The 13,830-nt window shown below is 46.9% G+C and overlaps 1 protein-coding gene across 2 annotated transcripts in view; it reads left to right on the top strand.

Annotated features, from left to right (window-relative positions):
• The window catches only part of ITGAE (integrin subunit alpha E), an 874,109-nt gene that overhangs the window by 835,011 nt on the left and 25,268 nt on the right, over positions 1–13,830 (top strand). For both annotated transcript variants that reach the window (XM_069226334.1, XM_069226335.1), the window contains exon 29: positions 1,625–1,726. In XM_069226334.1, coding sequence (XP_069082435.1) covers positions 1,625–1,726 — 102 coding nt within the window. The remainder of the gene's footprint in view (positions 1–1,624; positions 1,727–13,830) is intronic.

A 13,830-nucleotide genomic window follows, 5' to 3' on the forward strand; every position in this document is an offset into this window, starting at 1 on the left:
TTGTATGCAGCCCTGTTCATTCTGTGGCTTAGGGCTAATACATAGAGGCTGCTGGGACATGACTCTTTCCACTAAGTTGCCAAATTAGGTGTGACTTCATGCACAAGGCCAGTGTCCAACTTATAGACGTATGAGTATCACAAAAATATAGGGGCAGATTTATACTTTTTCACTCAAAACTGCGTTAGTATAAGGCCGGCTATTGCCATTCTAAGACGCCGGCGGGGTTCCATATTTATGGAATGGTGCTAGCCAGCGCTAATGCCCTGTCAGCGTGCTTGGAAAGGACACTAACAGGGCTGGGGCGGCGTAGGGGAATCCGGGGCCTGTGGCGCTAAACTGTTCAGAGACAGAAACATTGCCTCTGAGCAGTGAAGCACCATTTTCTGGCACACAACCCCCATCGACATGGCTCCTATCTTAGTAAAGACAGGAGCCATGCCCACTATCCCAATGGCCATGCCCAGGGGACCAGTGTCCACTGGGCATGGCCATTGGGGACAGCACCGTGCAGGTGGCCCCAAGTCAGGGCCCCATAGCGGTGTTGGATAAAAAAAATATATGTACTTACCTGGGATGGGTCCCCCATCCTTAGGTGTCCTTCTGGTGTGGGTGGGGTGTCCCTGGGGCTGTGGCTTCTGACCATGGAAATATGCCTACAGGTCCCCTTACGCCTGCCCATACCAAGGCATTAAATAATGGTGCTAAGCAAGCCTAGCACCATTAATTAAGGCCCCCATCCCCCATGCTGGATTTTAGCATGGGGTGATAAATATGTCGCAAAGGCCATATCGTCCTTTTCTGAATGGGAACGGCTACCTTGCATCTCATTGACGCAAGGTAGTTGTTCATGTCCAGAAAACAACATTAACTCTAGCGCCAAAGTATAAATATGGAGTTAGGTTTGCGCTGAATTAGCGTAAAATAAAATGACACTAATTCAGCGCAAACCAAGTATAAATATGGACCATAATGCTATGGCAGTGTCTGCCAAAGTACACAATATATGGAGTGTTATATGTGCGGCTTTAATTTTTGGCTGTGTAAGTGTCTCCACAGGAAACTAAAGCAGCCATCTTCAATGAATGTAGGTTTTTCCTTGAAAAACTGGCAATGTTAGGACTCTTATTGATAGTTTATGGGGATATATATGCAACTGACGTTTGAAAGTTTGTCCATAAAATCGGGATCGGCAATATTTGTGTCTACTTCAGGCAGACCTCACTACTGCAATCTACTGTTATGGCACATATTGCACCCCATAAATTTGGGGTCAGGGGTGGGAACATGGGTGGTTCCAGGAGAGGGTGAGGGGAATTTTGGAAATGTTACCACCCAGAAAGTCACACTGGTTTTATTCCCAGTGGGATTTCACACCCAGCTTGGCATTTAAGTTAGTGCTAAAAGTACTGGAGTAAGTGAGCCAGTTAGCTGGGAAACACCCTCATATATACAAAGGGTGTAGGGGGACGTATTATCCAACGTGGGGAAATATTTTCCTTGTCGAGACTTAAGTTCGCTGCTACTGTAGAACAGATCTCCTCCTGTGGCAGATAAATGCAGTTTGAGTGCTGAGTGCCATATATGCAGTTCAGTTGGTAACCTGCCTGTGTTTTAATCTCAGCCCTGCAACACTGATATCTGTCAAGCCGTGAAGTGCGCCATCATGATCAGCAAGGAAGACATTATCGTGCATGCAGAGCTGAATCTAGAGGCTCTTCAGCAGGTACAGTAAGGATATCTAATATTATATCTAATAGTATACACCAGTGTATAATCACGGCTGTTGCCACCACCACCACCACCACCTGTTTCCTTGTCATTTGTTTTACCCTGCCTCGTTCCTTGTCAATTCATGATTAACCTGCAATTAAAATAATGTAGGTTTCAGAAGATTCTACATGCCTGTACTTTAACTGTCCTTTCCTTTCTCACAGTCCATGCAAAGAAGGAAAAAGTAGTTGTCTATACCACGATGGCCTACAGGAGGGCCTCGTCTGTAACAGTTATTCAAGATATCAACTTCAGAGTTACATATATACAGATATAGTTCATCTAAATGAATCCTGCTCTGAACCCCTTTCAGGGGACAACCCAGCAATCAGAAGTTACTGGGCGCAACCGTGGGGGCTGAGACCTTTTATTCCTGATGTTCCTGGGGCCTAGCTTATTATGAGCTGTGAGCAGCAGGGCCAAGTACCTCTTCAGTACTTTACTCTTAGTGGTAGCACGGGTTGAGAAGTCCAAGGACTCTTAGGAAGGTGTTAGCTGTCAGGCATACGCAGGCATAAGACTCAAACTTCAACAGTAACAGCAATAAGCTGATTGTTTAGTCAAATAATTGCTTGTATGATAAAAGCATTTTAATGTGATTGCACACAGCACAGAATCAACACTAAGAGAGTCCTTCTGCCACATCTAAAGGGGTTTGTTGTTCCCCACGCTGTGCTAGAGAGTCTCCCAGATGCAGCCTATGCTAGACTCTATTCAACAAAGTCTATGTATCACCATAAGAGTCAGTTCCAGTAGGCATGGCCAGCTGGGCAAGTTGGCGGGTGAGCTTTGGATTCGTTCGGTCCGAGCACCCACGATCTTGAAACTGGTCGCCATCCCTGCTCCAGAAGCCTTGAGGCAGATCACGCCCGGTGCACAATGTGAAGAGGGAGTCCCCGCCTGGGCTGAGACAGCGGTCTCCCACATTGAATAACAGCTGCCTTGCTCTGGGTTGCCTTTCTAGGGCCTATAGCCTGGAGACCGCAGGGATGTGACTGCAGGGGTGATTGGGGCCAGTGGCCCCAAGGCACAGGCCAGATGACTACTACTGACCCACTGGCTGGAAAGCAGCCCCGGCCTCAGTGCTATTATTATCGGCCCAGCCGGGCTGAAACAGACAGGGTAACCCGGGTCCTAAGGGCGGGCCCAAGGAGACAGCAGCCTTAACCCACCGGTAAGTGCACTTGCAAAGCAGAGGTGGGGGGACCTTGTGCGGGGCAAAGAGGCACACAATGTCTGCTTCCAGGTGAGAGTGGTACCCCCCTGCCCATCTGACATTGGGAACATAGGGGCCCCATGGAAGAGGTGACCCTCCCCCCCATCTATCGACACACTGCAACAAGGCATTGCACTATAAGGGCTTCATCTGTTCTCTCCCTCCCCCCCCGGCAAAAAGTCGTGCACATGGAACAAACTTTGTTCTGTGAAGAGGCATGAAACACTAGTTACACCACAGGGCATTTTGTGGGAAAAGCAAGCATGCTAGATTTGCGGCCATAATTGAAAGACTTACGGGGGAAAGGTGGGAAAATGTCCCCCACGCCTGCATAGAATACAGGCCATGACTTAAAGTAATTCTGGGACTGCTCGTGCACCCCTTGTCACACTGCGGTAGGGGTGAGGGGGGTCCCACAACACAGCGGTGCTTCTGCCCTCCATGGAACCTCAGTGGCTATGCCGCAAAGAACAGTGGGACACACCTGGCCTCCTAATAACAGACCAACACATCCCTGGGCAAATATCAATAGTTGATGGGTGCCTGCCTGCACCCCTTGGGCCACTCAAACAATCAGTACAGGCTCAACACAAACTACCTCGCTAAGTACACACCCACAAAATCAGTAGGTCTCTGGACACAGGACGCCATTTCTCTGCTTGCACAGAGCTTCGCTCAGTAGACAATGAACACCTGCTGGCCTTCCGAGAATGGGATGCAAGGGCAGACCAGGGCCTCCACCACAGAAACCAACCTGTGATACCACCCCATTTGTCACAATGAGTACACCCTGGCATTCTGCATCGACATGAACGTCTACCACAGGTGCTGAATTGGCCCAAATACTTGAAACTATTGCAACCACCAAACAAGATCTCAGTTCCAAAGTAGACATAGTGGCAAGTGAACAGGGACTCCTGCAGGCTGACCAACAGAAGATGATGGGTAGAATCACACAAGTGGAAAAAGAGGTCACGGACCTCTGCCCAACTTTCCAGGACATGGATGGACAGGTGTGCTCTCTCACTATAAAAGTCTACAAACTAGAAGCTAGAGCCGATGATTCTGAGGGGCCAACGCGCTGTAATAAGCTCCGTATTGTGGGCTTTCTAGAGTGGGCAGAGGGTACTGACCCTACATCATACTTTGAACAGTGGTTACTGCAGAAGGTAGCACCAGATCAATTATCCATTCTTTAATTCATGAAACGTGCCCACAGAATACCAGCCCATTGCCCTCCACCGGGATTACCCCCGAGACAGCCCACATCCTGAATTATAGAGACAAGGAAATTCTCCTGCGAGCAGCCAGGGCAGCACCACCACTTTATCATGATAACGCCAAGGCATACCTTTTCCTGGACCACACCATATCAATGCACTGCCGCAGGGCCTCCTTTCTCGGAGTAAAGCACAAACTCCAACAGGCGGATCTACGTTATTTGCTTCTTTTCCCAGTGAAAAGATTTTTTTTTCATGGAACTGACCAATGCCTGGGTTGAACAGTATTGCTATGAAGCCTAGTCACCCTCGTCAAAACCTCACTGTAAAAGGGGGGCCTACACAAGAGCAGGCCAAAGAAGAGCAGGCACAGGCCCTGACCACTGGGGCTTCCCTCTGGGTGGATAGATGCTCACCATCAGACCCTGTTTTAGACAGTGACATGATTGAAACTATTTCCACTCACTCTGATGACAGTGCTGCTTTGCAACTACTATCCACAGTAATGCCTCAAACAGCGGATGACCTTCTGTGATGCCCTCCTTGAAGAGTTCATAATGGCTACAAATCAGATTGTCTCTCCCTGTGGTTATGGGTGGGGGGTTATGGGAAAGTCAGTTGAGTGTGAACATTTAGAAAAACATGGGTTCTCCAATACGTTGCTTGCACCTTCACCGTAACCTGTTTTATTACAGCAGGATTCATCTTTAACAGGTCTGGGCACCCCCCTCATTGTTTGACTCCTAGATGCTACTTGTGCCCATGAAGGCCAGCTTAGGAGTACCCCATCTATGGGTTGCATTTTCATTTGTTTGGGCGGATTCAGGTTTTGAGGTTGCCAATAGTTGGGAGCTGGGGGTTCAAGTTGTACAAGCAGTTAACCCATGTGATGTACTAATGTATATCCTTCCAGGTCTGACAGAGAAACTAAAGCTCATGATATTTTCTCTCTGGTGAGGCAGGAGCCCTCAAAGAGATGCCACATAACTGTACCAAACTGATGACTAGATTTAAGATTGTCACGTGGAATGTTTGTCGTATGGGCACCACCAAGAAATGAAATGCAGTACAGCAATACCTACGTAGGAGGGGGCACAGATAGCTCTTTTACAGGAAACACATTGTAATGAAAGGAGAGAAGATCCATTTACAAAGAAGGTGGGGTGGTCAATGCTACTGCACCATGTATTTGGATTTTGCATGTGGAGCCTTAATCTGGATACTCCCAGGGGTCCCCTTTCACCTCTTAAGTGCAGATATCAACCCAGAGGGTAGATATGTGTTCATAAAGGGACTTCTAGACGGCAAGGCAGTTTTACTAGGTAGCATATACGCCCCCAACACAGCACAACCATCCTTCTTCTCCCAGCTCTCCACACTATTATCACACCAGGCCCACATTCCATGGGTTTGGGGTGTGACTTAACTGTGTACTTGACCTGCAACTGGATCGCTCACACCCCCCACTCTCTGGCTCTCCAGTCCTGTGAGCTGTGACACTTTTCTCCCAGTGGCTCTAATATTGGCCACTTTTAGACTGTTGAAGATCCCTATACCCTTGGGCCAGAAATGTTTGATTTTTCATATCACTCGCCCATGCACGATTTACATGCCTGACTGGATAGGATCCTATGTGACCCAGTTACCCACCTACTGGCAATGGGAGAGGAATACCTGGCCACGACCAAGGATGTCCACTTTCCCCTCTGCGCTTCACTCTAGCTATGGAACCCCTAGCTCATAAACTGCACCAACTGGGGGTGACTGAGGTATCTCGCTTTTAGAGGACACCCACAAAGTCTTCTTATATGCAGAAGATGTTCTGTTTTCCATCCAAGACATCTGAAATCGCAGTGCACCCAAATGGAATTGCTGCATCTGGCCTGGAAATACACTGGCAAAGTCCTGTTTATTCCCCCTACAGCCCCATTGCCCTCCACAGGTCTCTCTTAGAGATTGTTGTTAGAAATGGGGTCTCTGGTTGGCAGTCAGTTGGCACTCCATCCAAGCAGGGACCCTCACTCTAGTCAGGGAAAAGGGAGTTACACTCCTAAGACAAACCCTGGTCACCCCCTTGGTAGCTTGGGACAAGCAGTCAGGCTTATCTCAGAGGCAATGTGTAAAGTATTTGTACCAACACACACAGTAATACAGTGAAAACATTTCAAAATGGACACCACACCAGTTTAGAAAAATAGGCAATATTTATCTAAATCAAACAAGGCCAAAATTACAAAAATCCAACATACACAAGTCAAGATATTAATTTTCAAAAGAATAAGTCTTACTCCATAGAAAACAATGGAAACGTTGATTTTACACAAAGTACCTGGTTTGGGTCAAGAATAAAACCGCAGGGGCGAGCGTGCATCAGAAAAGTCATTGATGCGTCGATTCCTTACTCGCAAGTGAGGCCGAGCATCATTTCTTCTCCGGTTGGGTAGGTGATGCATCGTTTTTCTCCCTCACAAGAGAGCGATGTGTCGATTTCGGACAGGAAACGTCGGATCCGCGCAGGTTCACGATTACTTTAATGCCCAGCGATAATGCATGTGACAGCGGGTTGCATGGTGTTGGAATTCCGTGCTAAGTGGGGTTTGCGTTATTATCAGCAGCTGCAAGCAGGTGTTGCATAGTTTCTCCAGCCATGATGCGTCGATTTCCCAGCTGTGATCCAGGTGGAGCATTGATTTCAGCCGCGAAGCGTGTGGCGCGTTGTTTTTCAGCCGTACTGCAGGTGGTGCGTCGAAAATTTCCCCGCTCGGTGTTCTGTGCTTGGATTTCAGTCCTTGTTTTGCCAGCTTCACCTCTCAAGGGCCCAGAGACTGGACAGAGCACCACTTGGCAGGGCAGGATTTCCAGCAGAGAGTCCAGGTGTGGGCAAACGAGGCCTTTGATGGGCCTGAGACTTCAAAACAGGAGGCAAGCTCAGTTCAAGCGCTTGGAGATTCTTCTCAAGTAGGAATGCACAACAAGGTCCAGTCTTTGTCCTCTCTCAGACAGAAGCAGCAACAACAGGCCAACCCAGCAAAGCACAGTCACAGGCAAATGGGCAGTACTCCTCCTCCAGCTCTTCAGCTCTTCTCCTTGGCAGAGGTTCCTCTTGATTCCAGAAGTAATCTAAAAATCTGGGGCTTTGGGTCCACTACTTACTCCCCTTTCTGCCTTTGAAGTAGGCAAACTTCAAAGGAAAGTCTCTGTTGTTTACAGGATCCTGCCTTGTCCATGCCAGGCCCCTGACACACGCCAGGGGGTTGGAGACTGCATTGTGTGAGGGCAGGCAGAGCCCATTCAGGTGTAAGTGACTACTCCTACTACTACTCTATCTCAAATGGCCTATCAGGATATGCAGGATACACCTCAGCTCCCTTTGTCTCACTGTTTAGAGAGGATTCACAAACAGCCCAACTGTCATTCTGACCCAGACAGGGAATCCACAAACAGGCAGAGCCACAGAATGGTTAAAGCAAGAAAATGCCTACTTTCTAAAAGTGGCATTTTCAAACTAACAATTTATAAACAACCTTTACCAAAAGATGTATTTTTAAATTGTGAGTTCAGAGACACCAAACCCCATTTTTCTATCTGCTCTCAAAGGGAATATGCACTTTAAAAATATTTAAAGGCGGCCTCCATGTTCACTTGTGAAAGAGATAGGCCTTGCAACAGTGAAAAACACATTTGGCAGTATTTCACTGTTAGTCCATGTAAAACACATCAGTACATGTCCCACCTTTAACATACACTGCACCCTGCCCATAGGGCTACCTAGGGCCTACCTTAGGGGTGTCTTACATGTATAAAAAGGGAACGTTTGGGCCTGGCAAGTGGGTACACTTGCCAGGTCGAATTGGCAGTGCAAGACTGCACACACAGATACTGCAATGGCAGGTCTGGGACATGTTTACAGGGCTACTCATGTGGGTGGCACAATCAGTACTGCAAGCCCAATAGTAGCATTTGCTTTACAGGCCCTGGCACCCCTAGTGCACTTTACTAGGGACTTACTAATAAATCAAATATGCCAATTAGTGATAAATCAATCACCAATAAAATGTGCACAGAGAGCATATGCACTTTAGCACTAGTTAGCACTGGTAAAGTGCCCAGAGTCCTAAAGCCAACAAAAAACTGGTCAGAACGAATAGGAGGAAGGAAGCAAAAAGTTTAGGGATGACCCTGCAAAAAGGGCCAGGTCCCACAATGGTCAACACCTGCAATAGGCGCCCCTAACATTTCAATACCTGGGCATTAATTTTTACCATGACACAAAAGATCTATTAGATAGCAACTTCACAAGGGACGTATCATCACTGAAACCCCAGATGGCCTTCTGGAGCACATGCCCCTCATGGTGCAAGGCAGAGTATCTTTGTCTAAAATGGTAGTACTCCCTCACCGCAACTTTTCTATTTTTTCCAAAATCTGCTCATACAAATACCAAGATCCATTTTCCGTACCTTACCCCCAACCTTGCGGTCCTTCCTTTGGAATAAGAGTGGCTGGGTGGCACTTAACAAATTATAACTGCCCATTACAAAAGGTAGATTGGGCGCCCCTAACTTTGAGTACTACTACTTAGCAGCACAATTTCAGAAGCCGACACACTGGCTGGTGGGCCCTACACTGAGGAATTGGGTAACATCATCCCTGCACAGGCACGGACAGAAGCACAGTGTGCTTTCTTACCACAGACGCAATCACCACAAGGGGCGAACAGATTATTCCAGATAGCAATAGAAAGTTATAACCATAGTCAGAAAATTGTACCGAACATGCTACTTTACTCACCTGAAATTCCGCTGAGGTTGATCTCCACAGTCTATAATATGCTGGAGGAGGTGGGGATAAATGCCTAAATGGAGCCTGGCGTGGACACACTAGGAGCTTTATTTCTGGACAGCTTGTTCCAGTCCATTCCTATGAACTGCTGCAGGAAGAATGTGGACCTCCCTCAGGACTCTTCCTGGCACATGCCCAGGGGTATAACAGACACAGAACTGGATCAACACCCTCTAATACACATACTATTCACAGTGGGCATGGAATCACAATCTGGTTTGCCCTGGTGTTTGCACATGCCGTGCAAGATCCTATGGCGGCAACTCGCAGAGAATGGGAGAGGGATCTGGGCAGGAAACTCACTAGCAATAAATAGAAGAAAACAACAGGAGAGTATTGCGTAAAGCGAAATTCGATATATCCAACATAACATCCTACACGGAGCCTACCTCACGCCAGCTTCTCTCTCTCAAATGTTTGGCTCTTCATCGACTTGCCCAAGGTTTCAACAAAGAGGGGCAGGCATGACACACATGTTCTGGGCATGTCCAGTGGCTATGGATTATTAAGGGGATAACTGGCTGCACTGCTTTGCACTCAATGGAGAACTCTGTGCTTGGTCTCATTAGTACATCAACAGTTGCTAAACCTGAAAATAAGTTTATTGACCAGCCAGTACTAATAGCCCGCAGGCTCATAGCTATGCATTGGAAAGCTCTTGATCTACCCAGTATAATGCACTGGTGCGCAGCTACACTAAAATGGGGATGTGCGGAGGCAACGGCCTTGAAACACAAAGAAGTTAGGGGTCTGCGTCAATACCCCCTAGTGTCTTATCCTTTGATATTCAGGCTGTGGCTGCCAGCTCCTTTGAAGGGTTCTCACCTTTTTTCTGCTTCTTGTCAAAGGGAAAGTTTGCCCAAGAGAAGTGCCTCCTGTTCTAACTGATCTAGAACACAGGTCACAGGAGTAACCAGGGATCACAAATGGGTGTCAACCTACACTGGAATATAGGTTATGAAGGTTCAAAGAGCCAAGCCTTCCTCTCTATCAAGTTTCCCTCGTTTACAATGCAAACTTTGTCAGTCTCCCTCTGACAATGCACCCATGCCCCACTGACCAGTAACTCTTTCTGGAATCAAAGAGACCTTTGATGTGCAGAGAGGATCTCTGTTCCCCTAATTTCAGCTAATATTCCTACCAGAGGCCCTCAGGAATGTCAGAAAACGTCTCTTGACTTGGGGTTGCAGTCAGCACCTCTCCTAGACTCTCCAGACTCTGTGTTTCTAAAGTGGAACCCCATGGCCTCTATGGTATGTACCATACACATGAACATATAATCCCAGCATTCACACTCAAGTATCACGCACTGTCCGGCACTACAGACATTCCATGCAGGCAAGGAATGAGTTAAGTACACAGCACTGAACATTACATAAGTGGGAAAAGGCCTGCTCACACTACTATGAAACACAAAAAGAATATGTTACCACCACTGTGTTTTTCTCTAGGTGTTAAATCCTTTGTGTATTTATACATACATATATGGATTTATATTTTTTTATAGTTAGGCCAGGAAAACTGGTAATAATATCCTATATTACATTCATTAAAAAACTCAGAAATTCACTGAAAAAACAAAAGGTTAAAGTGACATTATCGTTAGGTAAAAATGCATGTGAAAACATAGGCCTGATAAAACTTTGGCGGAGCGTGGTAATCCATCCTAAATGTAACGGATATCCCACCCGCCGTATTATGAGTCCATTATATCATATGGAACTCGTAATACGGTGGGCGGGATATCTGTCACATTTGGGACGGATTAACACCCTCCTCCAAAGTTGTAATCAGGCCCATAATGTTTTAAACTCAAACAAACATTGAAATTCACCTATTATACTTAATTGAAGTAACTATTACTCACTCCTCGCCATGCACAATGTTCTCATCAATGATGTCATTTCAGATGTTATCAATGATGTTATCAATGATATCATACAACATACCATGATTGATGTACTATCAGACATCAGAAGCCATGCATGGTGAGGGCCCAAGTTATAGCAATTTTAATAAACTATAACTCATGAAGTTAAATGTTTTGTTTTTTTAAGTTTAATACGTTAGGTTTTAACTGACATTGTGACTGAACTTTAACTTTTGTTTTTTACAGTGAAATTCTGAGTTTTTCTTAAAGTAAAGTGACATAGTATTACCAGACCTAACTGTGGCGTCACATCAACCTTTGGTTAATTGAGTTAATTTCTGAGTTTTCTTTTCTTAAAGTCAAGTAATATTATAAAGAGATATCCTTTTAAGTAAGGCACACCTACTGGCTTTGTCAAAGGGTCAGAACATGAGAATATAAAAGGCTGGCCTATTGGTTTTAACAAGGGATCAGAAATTCAACCTACATAAAGCAGACCTGTTAGTGTAGTCAAAAAGTAGCCACAATAATTTATCAATAACCATATTCCAGCATACACTTTTGTGAATTGTTGGGGTGCTCCTGCCCCTCCATTGGGCATTAGGACAACTAGACTATATAAAAATAAAGCCCGGGCAGAGCATTACGGAGCGCCCCTGAGAGGGAGCAGTGAATATGCAATGGGGGGCTTTGCCACCTCAATCTTTTTTTTATATAATTGGGTGCCCTCTCCTGAGCTGTCCATGTCATTTTTTTAAAAATTTGGGTAGTTCTCAAGTTTTGATGGAGAGCAGCTTCTCTACAGAGCACCCATCAAGACCAGCAACACTCTAAATCTGCTCACCACAAATTTACGTTTTTCTAGTAAAGTTTTTAAGCATAGGAATAGCACAGTGCATGGAATGGTAAAAGATTTTTGTCATTTTACAGTACGGCATGGATAACACTGTGCTATTCTCATTCTTAATATATGTATCGATGTGCATATTTTTTTGTGTTTTTTGTTTTGCTAATAACTTTAGCATCATTTGAAGAATCTTCACAACAGTTTCCACAAATTTTGGATGCTCACTACAGCGTTTATCTGGAAGGTTTCGAGGTGATCTGTCAAGCATGGGCCTATAAAAAGAGGGTCCCAAAACGCTTTTTTCCCATGCATTTTTCAAAAGGGATTTTGAACAGGAATATCGTCCAAACGACTGGATGGAATTACACCACATTTCGCAGAAAGGTAGCTCATGGTCCAGAAAGCGCCTTTTTTGTTTTTTTGTGTGAATCTGTTTATTAGTTTTTGAGGAATTAAAGAAAAAACAAATTTTTACATATAGGAATGTGAAAGATCCGCAAACCCTCCCAATCTTGTGCTGAAATCTGAATGGCTGGCAACACTTCAACAAGGAAGTGTTGGCAGCTATCTTGGCACTTGGCTAAAGCCGAGTCCCAGAAAAAAATAAAAAATGAGAAATGAGGCCAGGGTAGGGACACCCGGGCCCCTTATCTCTAGTGATGGGGTCCCAGAGGGACCACCCCAGGGCAGAAAAGCATATTAAAAAAAATATTTTGCTGCACATTTGCAACGGGGTCATATAGCTGCTGCAAAAATGTTTTAAAAAAACAAGCACGGGCTCCTGCGCTTCTTTTTATAATGCACCATGAGTGGGCCAGGTCCATGTGCATGTTAACGATAAGGAGGGGGACGCATGGGGACCACCACCTCCCTAGAGAAAAATGCTTTTATTTGCCCCGGCGACCACCACTTCCCTGGGGCTAACTTTGAATAATATGTGATCGCTGCCCAGCCCCCACACAGCCCCGGGGACTGCCACCTCCCTGGGACCAAAGATAGAATTAAATGTGGGGGCCACCTGGCCTCCCCACAGCCCCGGGGAACCCCACCTCCCTGGGGCCAAAGAGAGAATGAAATGCAGGGAGACGCCCAACCCCCCGCAGTTCCGGGGACCATCACCTCCCTGGGGCCACAGATAGATTTAAATGCGGAGATAACACTCAGCTCCCCCGCAGCCCCGGGATCCACCTCCCCGGGGCTGAATTTAAAGAAGATAGGGGGTCCTTTGCGGACCCTAGCCCTGGGACCACCACCTCCCTGGGGCTAAATGTAATGATGGAGGGGGGCCGTGCGTTCCCCCTCGTGGAGCCATAGATGTCCCTGGGGACTGTCACGCCCCAGGGCCGGCTCCTGCTATGTCCTGGGGTTCCCACCCCTGACACATAGCAGTTTGCTCTGACTTGGCATAAGCTTTGAGAGCTCCCCACAGGTCAGAGCAAACACTCCAGTTGTCAAACATTTCTCACTTGCTGAAAGAGATGTTTCCTCTGTTTCCCTGCCTGCAAAGATACAGGAAACTATTGCTCTCACAGAGAGGGAGCTGCATGCTTAGCAGCTCCCTCTTTGAGACAGCAATGCTGGCTACCGCAGGAGACAGGGAGCTTGGTGGTACCGTGGGGTCCTTCAGGCTCCACCCGCAGTCCCCGACGATTTTGACTAGGTGCCATAGGGGGCACCCAAGTGACATGGCCGGGCTCTGGGGGTGGGCTTCCTGGGACTGGGATCTGCCTGGGGAGGGGGGTTGCGCGGTCCCCCTTCCCCAACAAAAAAATTATGCCAGTCCCCGGAGCTGAGATCGACCCAGGGATGGCGGGCCGGGCAGCCTCCTTCCCTTCCCAAAAATAATGTTTAGGCTGGGCCCTGGGTGGTGGGGTCCCTAGGATTGAGATCGGCCTCGGGAGGGGGCCCACGCAACCCCCTCCCCCACAAACAAAATATATTGACGTCAGACCCTGAGGGATGGGGTCCCTGGGACCAAAATCTGTAAGGGAGGGCGGCCATGTGCCCCCCCCAAAAAAATAAATTTAGAAGGTTGGGGGATGGGGTCACCGGGGACAAGATC

The sequence above is a fragment of the Pleurodeles waltl genome, chromosome 3_1, assembly GCF_031143425.1.
Source record: "Pleurodeles waltl isolate 20211129_DDA chromosome 3_1, aPleWal1.hap1.20221129, whole genome shotgun sequence".
NCBI lineage: Eukaryota > Metazoa > Chordata > Amphibia > Caudata > Salamandridae > Pleurodeles > Pleurodeles waltl.